This window comes from Monodon monoceros, unplaced genomic scaffold, assembly GCF_005190385.1.
Source record: "Monodon monoceros isolate NGI ecotype Baffin Bay Population unplaced genomic scaffold, NGI_Narwhal_1 Contig3825_ctg1, whole genome shotgun sequence".
Lineage (NCBI taxonomy): Eukaryota > Metazoa > Chordata > Mammalia > Artiodactyla > Monodontidae > Monodon > Monodon monoceros.
In genome coordinates, this window is record NW_021699736.1 from 14,256 (window position 1) to 34,821 (window position 20,566).

Below are 20,566 nucleotides of genomic sequence, written 5' to 3' on the forward strand. Positions count from 1 at the left end.
TTTTTTTTTTTTTTTTTTTTTTTTTTTTTTTTTGCGGTACATGGGCCTCTCACTGTTGTGGCCTCTCCCGTTGCGGAGCACAGGCTCCAGATGCGCAGGCTCAGCAGCCATGGCTCACAGGCCCAGCCACTCCGTGGCATGTGGGATCCTCCTGGACTGGGGCACGAACCCGTGTCCCCTGCATCGGCAGGTGGACTCTCAGCCACTGCGCCACCAGGGAAGCCCCGCAGACAGATTCTTAACCACTGTGCCACCAGGGAAGCCCTGGATATGAATTAACAAGATTCATCTAATTGGCTCTGTGAAATCATGACAGTTTTTATTAATAAGGAGGATGTTTGGAAATTCAGACTTGACAACATTTATCACAGTGCTTTAAATTGTGCCATTGTTGTCTTTCTCCTTCTCTCTACTACACAGGGGCTCGAAAGGTCAGAGTGTGGAGCCGGGAGTTTGCTTTACAGTCAACCAGTGAGCCTGTGGCAGGACTGGGACCTGCTCTGGCTTGGAAGTGAGTGGGAGAAGAAACCTTGTAACTTCTTGCTAGAGATTTCTTGGTACTAGGGTGGGAGTGGTGGTACCTACTGGATGTAGGTGTTTATAAAACACAAAGAGATAATTACTATTTCTCATTTGGCTGTAAGCCTGTATCTTTCTTTTTTAGTTCCCTGAAGTCTGAATGTGGTTTGAATAGTAGATTCTGAGCTTCACAGACCTCATCATTCCAAGGCCCACACATTTTGTAGGTTATAGGCGGGGCCTACCTGAAGCCGCTGTGTAAAACAGAAAGTGGTGCTTCGAAGGGAAGTTGCAGTCTGTGAATTTCTGTGGGGCAGCAGAGCTTTGGTGAAAACGAGGAAAAGGGCTTCCTTTCTCTGCACAAACTCCCACACTAAGGGGACCTGTTTGCTGAGGAACACGCGGGCTGGATTTGGGCCCGATTCACCTGTTGGCCTAGTACCCTTGTGCACGTCACAACCTGCTTATGATATATGGCTGTCCTGATTATAGATAGAAGAAATATTTCCTGCCTCAGCATTGTTATAGGCAAAACCTAGGTCTCTAGGTTTTAGACATCTGTTTCCCACCAGTATTTGAGTGGCAGTTGGATGACAGAGAAAAGGGAGAAATGTATTTGAATTAAAACTCTAGAGACAAATACAAACAAGGTGGGGCGATCAAGGTGTTTTCAGTAGATTTAGAAGTCTTTAAAAATACCTACCTGAGCATGTAATATTGCTGAAGTCATATAATTGAAAGAGAAATAGTTTATGGTTTTATAGGACATTATACTGGGAATGGTTTAAATAATTTATTGGTTCTTTTAAAAAGTCACCCAAGTGCAGTCTCAATCTGTGAGTCTTTGTGGGCAAATAGAGCCCTTGTGCAAATCAGGAAAAGGCACTCTGTCCTCTGGGCAGATATAGTCCCACACTAGGATGACTGCTTGCCAGGAAACATGGGATTTAAAACTTCCTTGGATGGAGGCTTTTTGTTTTTGCTGAAAAAAGTGTTTCTCTGAATTTCATCTTGTTCTTAGCCAGCTGGATGAGCTTTTGGATGCTCTAACACTCTGGGTTTGCTTTAAGGCCCTCAGGCAGTTTGATTGCATCTACGCAAGATAAACCCAATCAGCAGGATGTTGTGTTTTTTGAGAAAAATGGACTTCTCCATGGACATTTTACACTTCCTTTCTTTAAAGATGAGGTTAAGGTAGGTGCCTGAGTTGTTTTACCATCAAATTTAGAGGACTTTGCACAGCTGTAGAGAAGAAGATTTGTATTTGATATGGGTATGTAAATAGAAGCCCCAGAGTAGACAGTAATAAAAATAGTGGCTTCCTATGACTGAATTTTTTTTTAGAAACCAAATTGTTTTTCCTAAGGAGATTTTGTAGAGAAGAAATAGCATTCCTTCCTCACCCTAGATAAAACACAGAAAGGAAATAGAAATGCCAGTTTTTATTGTTTATTTTGACAAAAGCATAATTCTTCCAGTGATAAAGATACTTGCCATTTTTAACATGTAAACAAGGAGGTTGTGTACCATTTGGATCTTCACTGGAGCGAAAACAAATCATGGTAATTTTTAATTATGTAAAAATTTTAATATATTAAAAGTTGAGAGAAGAGTTTAATGAACTCCTATGTACCTATTACTTACTTTCAACAGATATGTACCAGCATTTTGCAAAATTATTTTCATCTATTCTTCACTCTTTGCCCCGCCCCCTACACACACACTTTGTAAAAATTTCCTAGGGTTTTAATTTTAAAAATCATATTTTCAATATTCATTTCTCTAACAGTTGAGAACATTTTTCTTAATACAACCACAATTCCATTATGATACTTTACAAAATTAGTAATAATTCCTTAATATTATCTAATATCTAGTCCATATTCAAATATTCTTGATTGTCTAAAAATGTCACCTTCATTTGGTTAAGTATTTAAACATAATGCATTTTTTTGAAGTCCTCTACATATGATGACAGAGATTTTTTTAATAACTCCATAGGTTAGTAATTTACAGCTAGGGATCAACTCAAGTGTGGGATTATTTGACTTGTGAGAGCAGGGAATTCAGCTATCATAAAAATTTTGAGGTAAATATATAAAGGCCAGTGACAGGTCTTTTTTCCCTCCTAGGTTAATGACCTTCTCTGGAATGCAGATTCCACTGTGCTTGCAGTTTGGCTGGAAGACCTTCAGAGGGAAGAAAATTCCACTCTAAAAACCTATGGTAAGACAGCTCTAGTACCTCAGCCTCCTGCCCCATATAATGTAATTGAAAGTAGTAGGCCATGGAGTTTCCTTTATCCTTTTCACTTAGTCTTGTAATGGAATCAGAGATAACTGAGGGGCGTAGGTAGAGATGAGGGAGTGGTTAGCTTTTGGTGGGATGGATTTCAGTTATATATCAGGCAGGGTCTCTAGAGAAATAGAATCAGGGTAAGCTGGCTGGTTGGAAATTCAGTGAAGAGTTGATGTTGCAGTCTTGAGTCCAATATCTGTGGGACAGGCCCGCAGTCTGGAAACTCGGGCAAGATTCTCTGTTACAGTCTTGAGGCAAAATTCCGTTTTCCATGGGAGGCCTTAGTTTTTGCTCTTAGGCTCTATGAACTCTTTGGCTGAGATTTATCCACATTATGGAGGATAGTCTGCTGTACTTAAAGTCAGCTGATTATAAAGGTTAATGACATCCGCAGAATACCTTCCCAGCAACGTCTAGACTAGTGTTTGATCAAGCAACTAGACACCATAGCCTAGCCAAGTTGACATGTAAATTATCACAAGTCATCAGTGCTTTCTCTTCATGGATGGTACCACTGTAGCAAATAAAAATGCTAGCCAAAGGAATACTGTGGAAGTGAAAGAGAAATGAGATTAGATATAAGTAAGAATCTTCTATAGCTTTTAAATTGCAAATCAAATTGTAAATATGTATTTTTCAGTGTATATTTAATATGTGAAAGCATTAGAAAATAAAGATGCGAAGAAGAAGAGTTCTTCCGTAATTCTGTCACTCAGTAATAATCACTAAAGTTTCTTGTCTTCCAGATTTTATGTATACATCTCAGTAAAGCTATGATCTCATTTTTGTTAAATATGTAGGTATGATACCTGCAGTTTTGTAACTTGCTTTTACAGTGTGTCACAAACTTTCCATTTCAGATATCTGTCTGTGTCATTTTAAATTGCTGTATATTCATTTATGCTACAGTTTATTAAATCTTCGTTGTTAGACATTTAAAGTTTTGTAATTTTTCACTGTCATCAATAGCAGTGCACTGAACATTTTTTTCATAAATCTTTTCATTTGCTTGATTATTTTCTGAATGGCTTTCAAACTTTTTAATCAATAGAACTTTAACTGAAATGTTATTGAGAAGTTCATTCATTCATTTATTCATTCAACACAATAGTTCTCAACCCTGGCTGCAGCTTTAGGAAAAAAAAAAAAATGCTACCAATGTCTTATTTCAGAGCTGCTCTCAGTGTGTTATAATGGGGACTATACATCAGTATTAAATTTAAAAAAAAAAGCTTGCAGGTGATTTTTTTTTGTAAACACTGACATTTATTTACTTATTTTTAATTTTATTTATTTATTTATTTTTGGCTGTGTTGGGTCTTCGTTGCTGTGTGCGGACTGTCTCTAGTTGCGGCGAGTGGGGGCCACTCTTCCTTGTGCTGCGTGGGCTTCTCATTGCAGTAGCTTCTCTTGTTGTGGAGCACGGGCTCTAGGTGCACAGGCTTCAGTAGTTGTGGCGCATGGGCTTAGTTGTTCCGCGGCATGTGGGATCTTCCCAGACTAGGGCTCGAACCCATGTCCCCTGCATTGGCAGGCGGATTCTTAACCACTGTGCCACCAGGGAAGTCCCCAGGTGATTTTTTAATGTGTAGCCAGAGTTGAGAACCACTGATTAACCAGGTGTTAACGGCTGGCCCTGTGATATGCTCAGGATAAAAGTGCAGCTGCAAGAACAGCCACAGTGTCTGTCCTCACAGAGCATAAGCATGTAGTCTAACTTAACCCAGAGGTAGGTTGAAGTATAGTAGTAGCCTCGTTTGAGAACTAGGTTGGATTTGCTGTGATTGCTGAGTTAAGAATTAGTGATGAGGGAGATGTTTAAAGAAAAGAAATTCCTTAATATAATTAAAATCTTCATTTATGTGTGTCATCTGTTTAACAGAGGTTGGCTTTGACATGATTAGGTCTTTTTTTTCCAGCTTTATTGAGATATAATTGACATATAACATGTACATTCAGGAGCTACAATGTGATGATTTGATGCATGCATGTACTGTGAAATGTTTGCCACAGTAAGGTTGATTAACTCATCCTTCACTTCGCATAATTACCATTTTTGTTGTATGGTGAGAACTTTCTTTTGGCTGCGTTGGGTCTTCATTGCTGCGTGCGGGCTTTCTCTAGTTGTGGTGAGCAGGGGCTACTCTTCGGTGCGGTGCGCGGGCTTCTCATTGTGGTGGCTTCTCTTGTCACGGAGCACAGGCTCTAGAGCGCAGGCTCAGTAGTTGTGGCGCATGGGCTTAGTTGCTCCACTTGCCTCCATGCAAGCTTCAGTAGTTGTGGCACGCAGGCTCAGTAGTTGTGGCACATGGGCTCAGTAGTTGTGGCTCGTGGGCTCTAGAGCGCAGGCTCAGTCGTTGTGGCGCACGGGCTTAGTTGCTCCGTGGCATGTGGGATCGTCCCAGACCAGGGCTCGAACCCGTGTCCCCTGCATTGGCAGGCGGATTCTTAACCACTGCACCACCAGGGAAGCCCGGTGGGAACATTTTAAATCTACTCTTGTGGCAACTTTCAAGTATACAATACAGTATTGTTAACTGTAGTCACCATGCTATACATTAGATCTCTGGAACGTGTGACTGAAGGATTTGTACTCTTTGACCAACTTCTTCCTATTTCCTGCGCACTACAGGTTTTGGTCTTGTTCTTTTACGGGTAACTGCATGCTAATCTCTCTTGGACATAACTGCATGCAAAACACCTGGAAGAAAATAATAAGCGTCTTAAGCGTAATACAACATAGTGATGCTAGTCTAGTGCTCTTGGATTGAGTGTTTTAATACTTTTAATCTAATTGCCAAATTTTCTTCTTTCTAAGTCTTTATGAAAAAAAACAACTCACTAAAGCACTGTCCTATGGTAGGAGCCTTCCATCGTCATGATCATAAAGTTTGAAGGTAGAGGTAGAAATGAACACGTGTGCTTCTGACCTTATTGATGCTTAATATTTTATCCTCATGACAAACTATACTTTAACAATTATTGTTAATATTATTATCTTAATGAAGAGGCTGAGCAGAAAGGGTCATTTGAAAAAGAAAAGGGTGTCCTCATCCCTCTCTAGCAAGCGGTACGAAGTCTGGTCCTCAGACCCCTGCCTCTGATGGCCTCCTTTTCCTTTTCCCCTGCAGTTCAGCTCTGGACTGTTGGAAACTATCACTGGTATCTCAAGCAAAGCCTGCCCTTCAGCACCTGTGGGAAGAGCAAGATTGTGTCTCTGATGTGGGACCCGGTGACCCCATACCGGCTGCATGTTCTCTGTCAAGGCTGGCATTACCTCTGCTATGACTGGCACTGGACGACTGACCGGAGCTCAGGAGAGAATTTAAGTGACATGGCAAATGTGGCTGTTGTTGATGGAAGTAAGGAGCTGGAAAGTGTGTCCTTGGGCCCGCAGGGGGCCTGAGCCAGGAGCCTGCAGATGTGGTAGTTTGACTGAAACAGTGCAGGATTTTTATTTGATTGATTATTCTGGTTGTTTGGTTTGTTTTTACTTGTTTTGGTTTCGATTGAATGGGAACGCCCTTAGGTGAGTCGTGTACTCCCCTGAGAACCATGGTCTCTCCTCTCCCCCTGCCTCCCTCAACTCCCTTTTCTACTACAGCCATGGCCTTTACACATTTACTTGTCTGGGCTTTGAAGACATTGACGTTTCTGACCCTGGGTGGAGAGGAAGACAACAGTAGGCTTCTGGCGTTGGTGTGTCAGCCTTGTCTTTGTGCCCTGACATAGAGTTGCGTTGACCCTCACACCACTCCATTATGTTGCTTTATTTTTTGATATATATTTAATTTATATATATAATTTGCTTGCTAATTATATACCTTTCCAGTATCTTCAGTTCAAGTTACAGACATCTGCCTAGTACTCGGATTGGATTGGTGTTTTTTAATTAGGTTGAGGGTTTTTGTTTAGTGAGGGGAAAGAAACTAGGGAAAGTCAGTCTTTCCTGAATAGACAGTTTATTTATTGCTGATGACCTAAAGGAAAACTTGCTTCTAAGGTTGTAACGTGAGTTGATGTACTAATTTATGTTTTATGTAGTGATCACAGTACTGATTTTACAATCATATGTTCTATATAGAGGACTTAAGCACATATGCCTTATTACCAGATCCATGCACAGGGAAGTGCTTTAAGGATTTTGGTTTATTCTGGCTTGGTTGCAGGCCCAGGTTTAAAGCTAGAACTCTGACCTTTTGGCCTGCTTGCCCTAGTCCCTGGCACCTGAAACTCCAAGCCCCGAGATGGACTGCTATAGGCCTGGAGGTGACAATAGCCAGATTTAGACAGAGCTCTGACACTTACTTCCCTCCTCTACACTGTATTTAAGCTTATTCATGATAAAAACACCAACAGTTACTTTTAAGAATCGCTGTATATTTTCTACCACCATTATTTTCTACCACCATTATTAATATTTTCCACCATGGAAAATCCCATGGGAAAGATGGAGATGCAGATGGTAGAGCAGAGTGCATTTGCTTACATCTGGTACTGTGCTGTTCAGGTGCCTTGTTTTACGAATTGAACATTCATGTGTCTCATCCTCTTTCTCTCTCGCGTGCAGACAGGGTATTGGTGACAGTCTTCCGGCAGAGTGTGGTTCCACCTCCCATGTGCACCTACCGACTGCTGCTCCCACACCCTGTAAATCAAATCATGTTCTCGGCACACCCTAAAAAGAGCAATGACCTCGCTGTCCTCGATGCCAGTAACCAGATTTCTGTTTATAAATGTGGTATGTTTAAAAACTGTTATCAGGATGTTCTGAATCAAATCTACACGAAAGCAAATTACAGTTTGGTGTTGCATTAGCTCTAGGGCTTCCAAAAATTTTGAAGTTTATAATTAATATCATTCTTACTGTGATGTTTAATTGACTTGCAGGGTTTTTTCTGTGTTTGTGGGGGGGTGTTCAATCCTACTCTGGCTAATAAGAACAATTCCTTTTGCTTTGTTGAATTTGAAGGGTTAGTTATTTAAGAATAATTCTCAACCCTAGAAAGAACGTAGTATCTCATTACATCCTTAACATTGCCATTGCATATATTTTCAGTTGATCTCACAGCTTTTTAGGAGCTGTGTCAGAGGTGGAGTTTTTCCGTTTTATAGATAAGGGAACAGCATGCCGGAGGGTTTGCAGTCTGCTTGAGCAAGAAAGGACAAGGACCTCTACTTGGGTGTTTTAGCGTCTAATCTAGTTGTCTTTCCACAGTCCCATTGCTGCCAGTTTCTGGTTGCTTTCCTGATATACTTGAAGAACCTGAAATTTGTGAATTCTATGGTTGTATCGTAGGTTATACTGGCTCATGGCAGTGGTAGCCTTGTTTTCAAATAAGTTTTGAATTCTTAGCCTGAAAGGTAGGCAGAAATTTAATTTAAGAAAGAGGTTGAGATGTGGTTATTTTCTAGATTGCTTTATTTGTAAAGTGGATTACCTTCTAGAGCCCATTAAATGCAGAACCCCATATCCTTAGTATCAGGAAAAATGTTTGTAGTTTACTATGATAGTATTTGCATTTTTTTTTCCTAGGTGATAGTCCAAGCATAGACTCTACGGTGAAACTGGGAGCTGTGGGTGGAAATGGATTTAAAATTTCTCTTAGAACACCTCATCTGGACAAGAGCTACAAGTAGGTTGTTCTTAGTTGCCTTGGACCTCTGGGCACAGAAGCAGCCAGCATTTAGTCCTAAATTCAGCCAGCTGTTATTATCTTATCCTGTGCCTGTTGCTCAGTGGAACAAGAAGTAGATACAACACCTTGGTCCTGGTTTTACAGCCTGGTTGGAGAAGTCAGTTACCTATATATCTGAATATCATATATGCTGATGGGTGGCAATGGAGCATAAGTCTTAGGCTGACTTAGAACCCATTCCCCCAACATCCCTGGGGGGATTTTCAACAGGGAAAATCCCATGGGAAAGATGGAGATGCAGATGGTAGAGCAGAGTGCATTTGCTTACACAAATGAGGATATGTACATTGTTAATGTGCGGCTGACCTAATGCAGTCTCTAGTTTGTCTCATCCTACAATGCAGAACTTTTGGTTGCTGTGTTTTGAGGCTCTCATGTTGCAAATCAGAATGCATTTTCCTATTGAAACAGTACTACAAACAGTTGGATATAATTGAATACCTCAGGTGCACTATAGGCATTGTAAAATGACCCAGAAGCCAAATTATTAATTATAAGTCCATTTCTGTGAGAACCCAGAATTTGATTGTGTTCTATTTAATAAGCCCATGTTCTTAACTAACGCAGTACTTTGTCTCCTGGGTGCATTTATTTCTAAATTAATGGGAATAATGAGCAAATAACTGAATATAATAAAATGTTTCTTAAATGCCAATATATGCAATATATTTAATGAATATATTTCCTACCTGTGTATGATTTGGGAGCTGTCTATATAATGCTTAGTAGTTTTTCAAAGAGCATGTACATGGATTATTTCATTTCACAGACTTGAAAGTTTAGAGGACAGATATAAGGCAAACTAGAAAGCATGCGGAAATTGAGAATATAGTTTCATTTTTTAAAAAATTGTGAGAAGGATAGCTCTAAGTCATTTAGAGAAGATTTCATGAAGGGCATAAATAACTTACCTTGAACCTTGAAAAAGAGATAGGTTTAGGATTGCCAAAGGATTGAGAATGTTAAGTGTGGTGGACAGAAGAGTGTCAGTGAGAACCCGAGGCAGGAATGCTCCTGCGTGGGGCTGAATGCAGTGAAGAGACTGAGTCCAGGGAGAGCTGGTTGAGTAGGAAGATCAGACTAGTGACTCAGCTTCAGTGGGTGCTGAGGACCTGCTGCTTGAGCTGAAAGGCAGGAAGGAGCCATTGTGAGTTCCCGCGTGAAGTAGTAAAAACAGGCCCTCCTCCAGTGTCTGAATGCTACAGGAGGAAGGCATTAGCGGCAAAGAAGTCATCTCCCAAACAAATTAGTCATTTTGATACGAGATGCTTAGGATCCGTTCAGCTGAGGCCTAAATATCTTCTGGAGCCTGGTTTGAATGCTGGTGAATGGTAACAACGGAAGACGGCTGGGGTTTATTGGTGTAGGGCCTGGGGCAGTCAGTTTTTCTTGTGTAGTCAGTTTCTTGAAATGTTCTCTTCAAATCTAAAGATCTCAGAGTATAAGATACTTAATTTTAAATACTAGAAAAATGTATTCTTAAGCCAGGCAAGCATTATTTTTGGATTTTCTGGTATTGGGCATTACCTCAGGTTTTGTCCCTCCAAATAATTAGGAGTTGACTATATATAAAATGGTTCATCCTTCATTCAGGAAAATCTCGGTGATGTTAAAGTTTTATTCATGTTTTGAAAATTCTTCGATGTTTAAAACAGAATTCAGTTTGAGAACAGTGAAGATGAAGAAGTAAACCCACTGAAGCTTGGCCTTCTCACCTGGGTTCAGGAAGACGTTTTCCTGGCTGTGAGCCACAGTCAGTCCAGCCCACAGTCTGTCATTCACCATCTGACTGTGGCCCCTTCTGCGATGGATGACGAGCAGGGACAGCTCAACATTAGGTATTCCAACAATTCGCTGTATTCCATGTGTTAATAAGCAGATAGAGTTAGGCTTCTTTTATGAGCATGGGACTTTTTTTTTTTTTACTTCCAGTGAGCAGGGTTGAGGGGCAGTGGCTTCCTTTTTAGACATACTTAGCAAGAGGGTTAAGTCTAGTTTTTAGTCATGTCAAAATATAGACTAAAATACATCAAGAAGTGGTGAAAAATAGCACAAATGCCAAGAGATGAGGCAAAACATTTTTAAGGTGTGTTAAAAATTTTCATTCACCTTATATTCCAGCAGAGTAATTATTAGCCTATGAGAATTAGCCACTCTAATTACCCTTGTTAGTTATTAAAATCGACTATGAGATCTATATATATGCACTTCATTTTGATTTAGTGACTTCAAAATACTTCTTCCAGCCTCCTATACATTTTGTTTGGCACTTGATTGCATTTATTACTAGAAAGCCTCTTCTGTTTTTCTTTGCTAAAATTTCATAGCTCCCTGGCCCTGAGTTTCATTTTGATTCCCGACTGCATCTTTGTCACGTAACAGGTTTCATTAATGAATGTTGTTTTCTGTATCGCAAGCCCTGTTGTGCACCAGATAGCGTTGTGTGGACAGCTCCAAGAAATCCTCAGGTTTCCAAAACTCGGCACCTTCGGCATACATTGATAGTAATCCCCAGATTCACATGTAATTAAAGTTCTGCTGGTTAGGTTTAAATTCTGAAAACCGTTGTTGCAAAATTAGGAACCTTTCTTTATTGTATACATGAAGTATATTCCAAATGCAGTCATTAACTTCTAATCTTTGAATGTTACTGCTTCATATTTTTAAAAAAATATTTATTTATGATTTATTTTGGCTGCGCCAGGTCTTAGTTGTGGCACGCAGGATCTTTTTTAGTTGCGTCATGTGGGATCTAGTTCCCCAACCAGGGATCCAACCCGGGCTCCCTGCATTGGGAGCATGGAGTCTTAACCGCTGGCCCCCCAGGGAAGTCCCAGTAATGCTTCACATTTTTAAAGGTTTTGTGCATATGTCTGGATGCAGAATATGTTCTAGCTGCATGCAGACTTAACAGGGGCTTCCTTTGGAAAACAGAGCAATTTACATTAGAAATGCCTAAATTATGCATGTTTCTACTACTAAAAATTTGAAATTTTTTATCATTATCTTGTAGAAGGTAAATGCGGTCATCTCATTTGCTATAAAGGAAGTGAGAAGTCATTTAAAATATATTTCTGCTGCTTTGACTTTTGTTTCTCAAAAAAGACTATTTTATTCATACAAAATGTTAATGTCTTTGACAAATATATAGTCCCCCAATTAGCTTATACCTTACATTTACTATAGCTTGTGCTTTGTAAAAGGTACCCTTTTAAGTGCTTTTCCTATATTAACTCACTTATTTCTCACAACACCTCTCTGAAGTATGTACTGTTGGCGCCCTCATTTGACAGCTGAGACAGCTGAGGCACAGAGCAGTTTAAGTAACTTGCCTGAGATAACGCAGGTGGAGCCAGGATCCAGTCCCAGCCATTGCACCTCCAGAGTCTATTCCTTTAACTTCTCAGATAACTTATCCTCCCCAAATTTGTGGCATCTTGGGGTTTTTGTAGATTTGTTTAAAACTCTTTGAATAAATGTTAGCATTGGCACCATTTGCTTTTATCATACCTCTTCCACTTCCTTTAAGACATGTCTACTCTTGGTTCATTGACTCAGGAAAAAATATAATGGCAATAACAGATTCCTCTCTTCCCATTAAGGGAGACCCACAGATTTCTATGAATGAATATAATAGCAATATAGGTATTAAGCGTGCTTACTTTCCCACAGATTCACTGCTTTATTTAATGCAATAAATTGAAATAAGTTGCAATAAGTTATATAAAGTTGCTGCCAGAATAGGAGTGATGACCTCACAATGTAGACACCTACTTACTGACATTGTGGAAAATGTCATGTGACAGGTAATTGCTTTACCTGGGCTTGCGCTTGCAATAGTTTATCTATTAGTGTGTATATACATATGTGTGTGCATTTATTATGTTTATGTTATATTGAAATAGGCAGTGCAGCACCAAAGGAAAATTGCTTCTTTTTCTGTTTTGCAAAATCAATGAAATGTCACTACTTTTGAGAAAAACAGTCTGTTCGCACCTCCTTCACTTCCTTTGTTTTTTATTTTACTCTTGTCAGTTCATCTGTGACAGTGGATGGGGTCATAATCAGTCTGTGTTGCAACTCCAAGACCAAGTCAGTAGCACTGCAGGTGGCTGGTGGTCAGATACTTAAGTACCTTTGGGGTGAGTATCAAAATGTTAGGAAAGCGGGGGGCTTCCCTGGTGGCGCAGTGGTTGAGAGTCCGCCTGCCAATGTAGGGGATGCGGGTACGTGCCCTGGTCCGGGAGGATCCCACATGCCGCAGAGCAGCTGGGCCCGTGAGCCATGGCCGCTGAGCCTGCGCGTCTGGAGCCTATGCTCCACGGTGGGAGGGGCCACAGCAGTGAGAGGCCCGCGTACCAAAAAAAAAAAAAGGAAAGCATGTTTATGACTTACGTAGATATTTAATTCTTGAGTACATATACTTGTATCTTATCAGTGTTGCCGTGATTATTAGGTCTTTTAACTACCCTGAAAAACCCTAATCTATAGAGTAGAATTAGCTGGTGTGTTCTCCCTGTATTTTCTCTTGTAATGAACTGGAGTACTTTACTGAGTTTCCAAAACACATTTGGAAAGTGATTTAAATTGCATGTTAAGTATTTTAGCAAGTATTAATGTAACAGTTTTTTTTTTTACAAAGAGCGGATCAGCTCTTGGTAAACCTCATCTGCCAATCCTGCAGAATCACCCTCTCTGGCTGTTGAACCATGGAAGAACCCTGGTGGATTTCCTGTTCGATTTCCTTATCCGTGCACACAGACCGAACTGGCCATGGTTGGAGGAGAGGTAAGTAAACACAGGCAGAAAAACTTACCACTTAGAGCAGTGACCCAGGAACTGATAGCATTAAGTAGAAAGAGTGTGTACTTTGGAGGTGGACCTGAGTGTCCACTAAATCTCAAGGCAACAATGAGAAGTTACTCACTCTCAACAATGAGAAGTTTCCTGAGCCTCAGCCTCTCAATCTCTGAAATGGGATTAAGAGATTGCATGTAGTAGTTAGTTGATTCCTTTCCTTGGAAGTATAAATTCAAAAATAGAAAAATGCAATTGGCAGACTTTTATCCCCATTTGTACAAAACATTCAAAGTTAGTTTATAAGTAACTTTTGGGGACAACAGAAATGTAATCTTGAAACTAGTATTCAGTAGGTTATCATTCATCAAATATTAGAATGCCTATAATTGTGGCCGGTGGTAGATACAGTGGTTACAAAACCAAACAGCTGACTAGTTCCTGCCCTTCTGGAATTTTTAATCTATCAATACGGGTATGGCTGTCCCTTCTGATAGAATGAAGTAAATGAGCAGGGTGTAATGGTAGAGAATAGAGAAGTGTTTGAGGCTAGTTAGAGGATGGTAGCTGTGAGGATGGGGAGACCAACTTTTGGTGGTCTGGGAAAGCCTCTAGGAGGTGGTGGTGTGTGTGCTGAGATGTGAAGAAAAAGAAAGCTCTATCTCTAAGAAAGGGAGAGTTCCAGGGAGGAGGAACTATCCATACTGTGAGCTTAGAAGAGCTCAGCTTACTCAAGGAACCTAACGGAAGCAATGGCTAGTCCTTAGTGATAGGCCATGGGAAGGAGTGTGGCTTTGCTCATTTAACATAGATTGAAAATTGATGATTGTAATCAGGGAGTAGTGTGATGTGCTTCATGGTTTGAAAGGTTATCCTGGCTGCCCAGTAGAGAGTAGGTTGAAAGGGAGGAGAGTGGAAGTGGCTGTGAGTGGAGGCAGTGAGGGGCCAAAAGGTGATACGTTTGAGACATGCGTAGGAGATGGAAACGGCGGGGCTTGCTGATGCACTGGATGGCGTCATAGCACACTCTGCACTGGACCAACCACATCTTAGGCATCTTCAGTCCCCGTTACAAGGACCTAGATGTGAAATCATAGGGCAATGGAACCATGTAATAGAAAAGTTTGGTTTAACTAGTTTGGTTAGAGTTGTTTGTAATTTCATATTTCATTTCTTTGCAGGAATGTGTCCTCGGTCTGACTGATAGATGTCGCTTTTTCATCAATGGCACTGAGGTATCAAGGCTTGTTCTGATACTGGATCTTTTTCAGTCTTGGCTCCAAGTAATATAGCTAACTCTCCCCTTTGCCTCCCTGACCTTTTGTAGGTTGCTTCAAATATCACATCATTTGCAGTATATGATGAGTTTTTATTGTTGACAACTCATTCCCATACTTGCCAGTGTTTTTGCCTGAGAGATGCATCATTGAAAAGTAAGTTTTCAGTGTATAAAATAGAAAATAGTCCCTGTTCTAATAAGTTCTTAAGTCTTGATGACTTAAGATTGTTGCATACTTTGGCTTTTTATCATGGAGTCCTAGACTGGAGAAAACTTTTCAAGTTCATTTACTTAGCCCCTAATCTCAACATGATATCTCAGTTGAATCACTCCACATCAGTTAGCAAAGAGAAGGAGGTCCTTCCTTAAGCAGCACATCCTAAGGTAAACAAACAATTTTCAGGAAATTTTTTAATATAACTAATATTTTACTTTGAATTACCATGTAGGCACCAAACTGGCAATATGCTCAATCTTCTTTGTAATCTTCCTTTTCTCACTGTGGCAACCCTCCATTGTATATCTGAAGGACTCCATCTCATGGCTCGTAGGAAATCGGCTGCATTTTTTTCTGTGTTCCACGTCCCCCCACCCAGCGTGTATGTGTGCGCATGCACACAATTTTCTTATGAAAAAAAAAAAAGCCCACTTATTTTCTTTGCTTCTATTGATAACTTGGAAACAGGGAATCTTTCACTGATACGATCGTAGCTTTATCAGTACACTAAGACAGAGAGAAGGTGCCCAGTCCTCCCTGTGTTTTCCATATCAGTTGAGACGTTGTGTATGGGCATGTGCATGAGGGCTCTGTGAGAGAGCACAAAATTCTGGGATAAGGTTGTTTATCAGAGGGGCTAATGGTCTTGAGGCTGAGTAAGAGAGCAGTACGGCTTAGTTGTTAATTGCTTCCTTCTACTTTGGATAACGTGCAGTTTCAGCTGCGGTTAGTGGAGAGTGGCTTGTCCTGACAGTGATTCTTAAGGCTTAGCCTATGGTGTCTTTAGCATTACAGGCAGGTCTGAGCAGCAGCCATGTGTCTAATGGGGAATCTCTGCGGAAGGTGGAGAGGGGTTCACGCATTGTCACTGTTGTGCCCCAGGACACAAAGCTTATATTACAGGTAAGCTGATTTTTCAGGCTATGTTTCTGATAGTCATTTGACAGTAAATACCAAACAGAATTCTTGTGGATTATATTTTAAGCTGTCTTATCATTTGTGTTAAGTTATTATAAGCCTTTCTTTGCTAAGTTCTCTGTTAGCTTTATACAAAGGAGTGTTAATACAGGTTCTGCCCCGTAAGGCTAAGAGGGAAACTTCTCTTAAAAGTCAAAATAAATTTTGAGCATAACTAAATTTTGCCAAAGATATGCTCATTTTACAGTGTTGTGTTAGTTCTCTAAGAGGTAAAATTGTATATCCTGGGTATTTAATTTTTTTCTATTTAGTTAAAAATGTTATTGATTTGATTTATTTATTTTAAGATGCCAAGGGGAAACTTAGAAGTTGTTCATCATCGAGCCCTGGTTTTAGCTCAAATTCGGAAGTGGTTGGACAAGTAAGTACCATGTATATGAGTAGTTAGCTTATTGTTATGACTTATGTGTGAAGACAGCAAGTATTTCATTAAGATTTTTAAAACTTAAAAGTCTAAATCTTTCATTACATATATCTTCAATCAGGTTCTCAGAGGCTCTCTTTTTTTCACACTTTGATTCTTATATGGTGTAATAAACATTCCTAGCAGAAGGAATCATGAGGCTCATTGTACGAAACAGGGCTTCCTAGCCTAAGGGGAACGATATAGGCTTTAGATGGCCTATGAACCTGGGGAATTTTTGCACCATCCTGTGTCTATGTGTATTTCTCTTGGTAGAAGGCCCAAGGCTTTCAGCAGACTTATAAAAAGGCCTGTGACCCAAAAATGCCTGAGCCACTGTTGTGAAGGAAATGATCCATTGTTTGAATCTCTGAATTTGGGGGAAACTTTATATTGGAAAGATGTTTACTAACATTTTATTAAAAAAGAAAGTAGCTCTAAGTTCCATAATGATTTTCTTGTGTGCGTGTGTGTGGATATAGTCCTCAACCGGCCATGATGACTAAATCACACCTTTTAGGATGGTAAATGAATCTGGTCCCTGATTTTTTTCATTCTATGATTTCAGAGAAGAATTCCAGTAGTAGTTGGGCTATAGTCTTAATTTTAACTGGTTTATATCATTATGAAAATATGCTGAGTCCAGGGAGCTTACTTTTTGTGAAATGCCCTCTCTGTCCATTTTCTGTCTCTTCACAGACTAATGTTTAAAGAAGCATTTGAATGCATGAGAAAACTGAGAATTAATCTCAATCTGATTCATGATCATAACCCTAAGGTAACATTCTAAATCTGATATTTATCATAGCTTACCTTAGACTTGAACTAAGATGATATGAACTAAAATGTTTTACCTTTTTTTATTCTTTTCTTGGGTAGGTGTTTCTTGAAAATGTGGAAACCTTCATAAGACAGATAGATTCTGTAAATCATATTAATCTGTTTTTCACAGAATTGAAGTAAGTATTTTGAATAATTCATGAGTATCACATGCATAATTTTCTCTCTTCTGGTTAAGGAAATCAGACAGATAAATAGAGGAGAAAAATTACTTTTCAATATAATTTTTTTAATCTCTAACTCTTAGATGCCACATGTACTGGATTTTCAATCTTTTCCCTTTTTAAAACTAAGACTTTAAAAGATGTCATTTAGAATTATTATTTGACTTTAATTTTAGGTGTACATAAAAAACTATTAATTGAAATAAATGGTGTCTTTTTCTGCAATGACTTTTTTCTAACTTTCTATTTTTTTCTAACTTTTTAATGAAAAATTTTAAACATATAGAAAAGTTGAGAAAATTGTCCAGTGAGCATCCTGTACCAACACCTAGATTCTACAGTTCATATTTTCCTGTATTTGCTTTATCACTATTTCCCATGTGTCCATCCACCATTCTTTTTTTTTTTCCTAATGCACTTTTTAAAAAAATTAATTTATTTTTGCCTGCATTGGGTCTTCGTTGCTGCGTGTGGGCTTTCTCTAGTTGTGGTGAGCGGGGGCTACTCTTCGTTGTGGTGCACAGGCTTCTCATTGCGGTGGCTTCTCTTGTTGCAGAGCACAGGCTCTAGGCACGCAGGCTTCAGTAGTTGCGGCATGTGGGCTCAGTAGTTGTGGCTCACGGGCTAGAGAGCGCAGGCTAAGTAGTTGTGGCGCACGGGCTTAGTTGCTCCGTGGCATGTGGGATCTTCTCAGACCAGGGCTCAAACCTGTGTCCCCTGCATTAGCAGGCGGACTGTTAACCACTGCGCCACCAGGGAAGTCCCCACCCTTCATCTTTACTTTAGACAAATTTCGAGGTAATTACAGGCATCAGTCCACTTTACCTGTCAGTACTTCACCTTGCATAACATTAACTAGAGCATATTCTTTGTGTACGGGGTCCCCCCGCATGTCAAATTTATATATAATGAAATGCACAGATTATAAGTGTACCATTCACTGAGTTTTGACAAAGGTATACTTCCATGTAACCTTGACCCCTATCAAGATAGAGAACATTTCCTTCATCTCAGAAAGTTCCCCCAAATCCCTTCTCATTTATTCTTTGTCTGCACCCTCTTGGCAACTGCTTTTTTGAGTTTTTCACTGTAGATCAGTTTTGCCTGTTCAAGAACTTTATATAAATGAATCATATAGTATACTGTCTTGAGATTCATCCATATTTTTGCATGTATCACTAGTTTATTCCTTTTTATTGCTGAGTAGTATGCCATAGTGTAAACATACTGCAGTTTATTTCTTCATTCTCCTGTGGGTGGACAGCTGGACTGTACCCAGTTTGGGGCTATATGAATGTAACATCTGTAAACATTAACATACAAGTCTTCTGTGGACATGTTTCCATTTTCTCAGCAAATTTTTCCATTTTTCACCATATATGAATATTTTTAAAATTAAACTGTCTTCCAAAAGCCATTTTTTATTTATTATCTCATCGGCACTCCAACATATATGTTAGTAGTTTGATAGCTGGGACATGTGTTCAGTTAGTGACCTTGTAATACACACTTGTTCTCAGGGAAGAAGATGTTACAAAAACCATGTACCCTCCTCCAGTTACCAGCACTGTCCAGCTGTCCAGCGATCCTGATGGGAAAAAAGTAGACCTTATCTGCGATGCTATGAGAGCAGCCATGGAGAACATAAATCCTCACAAGTACGTGTGCTGTCGTTAGTTGGCATCTTTTGAGTAACAGAAGTGTGTAGTTGTTTCTCTTCAGCTTGCTCATCTTTCTTATTCTGGTGTACTTCACTTATTACTTCAGGTACTGCCTATCAATACTCACCTCTCACGTGAAAAAAACCACCCCAGAACTGGAAATTGTGCTGCAGAAGGTACACGAGCTTCAAGGTAGAGACATGCTGACAGAGTGTGTGTATCGGGGCCTCGACTGACATCGGGTCTTTGGTCTTCTGGAGATCACACTGACAGGACCAGGGTCACATCACTGATTTGGCGTGTGGCTTTTTCGTCTCCATTTTAAAACCTGGGTCCATTTCTTTGAATGCTGCCCTATAAAGCTTGTACAAGAGTCAGGGCTTCCCTGGTGGTGCAGTGGTTGAGAGTCCACCTGCCGGTGCAGGGGACGCAGGTTCGTGCCCCGGTCTGGGAAGATCCCACATGCCGTGGAGCGGCTGGGCCCGTGAGCCATGGCCGCTGAGCCTGTGTGTCCGGAGCCCGTGCTCCGCAACGGGAGAGGCCACAACAGTGAGAGGCCCGCGTACCACAAAAAAAAAAAAAAAAAAAAAAGAGTCAAAAGAATATATTCATCTGGTGTCCAGTTCTGCCAGGAAAACGTATTACTTTGTCTTTTTGGTTATGTTGCTAGGTGTGTGGGTTTTTTCCCCAAATGGTTTTGTTCTGTTTTGTTTTCTTACACGCTGATAGGAAGTGCTGCACCTGTTCCTGATGCTGTGAGTGCTGAAGAGGCCCTGAAGTATTTGCTGCTTCTTGTAGATGTTAATGAATTATATGATCATTCTCTTGGGACCTATAACTTTGATTTGGTCCTCATGGTAGCTGAGAAGTCACAGAAGGTATGTGGAGTTACTACTTAGACATACTTCTCATTTTTGTTTATGCGAACATGGTAGTATGAAACAGTGCTCCTGACACTGCAGTGTTTGGTCTGATGTTAAGGCTGTGAGGACAGGCCTCGAGGCAGAACTGTTAGTCTCCAGGACCCATACTTCCAAGCTCATTCTCTGTCGCTGTTCTGGGCTTACCAAAGTGTTTTGATTGCTAGGTTGAGCAATCGAAATAAAATTACTGGGTTATTTTTAAGCTTATAGGCATTAAGTGTGAACAAATTCTTCTCTTATAAAGGAAATATAACAAATGATTCATATTCCAGTCGAGTTCTGTCATGTAGCTTCTTTTACCAGTGCAAATTGGGAACCTGGACAATATGCCCATATGTTAAGGCATTTTTACCAAAAGTGGTTTTATGTAGTTTGGTTTTATATATAATTAATATATGAATACACTACATATTTTTAAAATGATGTAGCTTTCGTTTCATGCTATAATTATTATATGTTTATTTTTATAAGTAATATAAACACGAGCAATAAAATTGTCCTTTAAAAAATTTTTTTTTAATTTTTAGGATCCCAAAGAATACCTTCCATTTCTAAATACACTTAAGAAAATGGAAGTGAATTATCAGCGGTTCACTATAGACAAATATTTGAAACGGTATGAAAAAGCCATTGGCCACCTCAGCAAATGTGGTAAGTGTGAGGGTTAGTATGTTTATTTCTGCTTCAAATATTCTTTGGAACTAGGGAGGGTATAAATTGCAATCAAATGTTAGTTTAGACAGACAGATTTCAATTTCCACACCTCAAAATGTTAACAATTACGTACG

The 20,566-nt window shown here is 39.8% G+C and overlaps 1 protein-coding gene across 4 annotated transcripts in view; it reads left to right on the forward strand.

Moving 5' to 3' along the window:
- Positions 1-20,556, forward strand: part of LOC114908707 (elongator complex protein 1) — a 34,396-nt gene extending 13,840 nt beyond the window's left edge. For all 4 annotated transcript variants that reach the window (XM_029245360.1, XM_029245181.1, XM_029245270.1 and 1 more), the window contains 19 exons: positions 421-511; positions 1,590-1,713; positions 2,652-2,745; positions 5,949-6,179; positions 7,388-7,558; positions 8,354-8,453; positions 10,172-10,354; positions 12,552-12,658; positions 13,201-13,304; positions 14,495-14,548; positions 14,641-14,746; positions 15,597-15,712; positions 16,075-16,148; positions 16,890-16,968; positions 17,070-17,149; positions 18,715-18,852; positions 18,962-19,047; positions 19,585-19,733; positions 20,306-20,556. In XM_029245360.1, coding sequence (XP_029101193.1) covers positions 421-511; positions 1,590-1,713; positions 2,652-2,745; positions 5,949-6,179; positions 7,388-7,558; positions 8,354-8,453; positions 10,172-10,354; positions 12,552-12,658; positions 13,201-13,304; positions 14,495-14,548; positions 14,641-14,746; positions 15,597-15,712; positions 16,075-16,148; positions 16,890-16,968; positions 17,070-17,149; positions 18,715-18,852; positions 18,962-19,047; positions 19,585-19,733; positions 20,306-20,446 — 2,228 coding nt within the window. In that variant the 3' untranslated portion in view covers positions 20,447-20,556. The remainder of the gene's footprint in view (positions 1-420; positions 512-1,589; positions 1,714-2,651; positions 2,746-5,948; positions 6,180-7,387; positions 7,559-8,353; positions 8,454-10,171; positions 10,355-12,551; positions 12,659-13,200; positions 13,305-14,494; positions 14,549-14,640; positions 14,747-15,596; positions 15,713-16,074; positions 16,149-16,889; positions 16,969-17,069; positions 17,150-18,714; positions 18,853-18,961; positions 19,048-19,584; positions 19,734-20,305) is intronic.
- Positions 20,557-20,566: the final 10 nt, after the last annotated feature.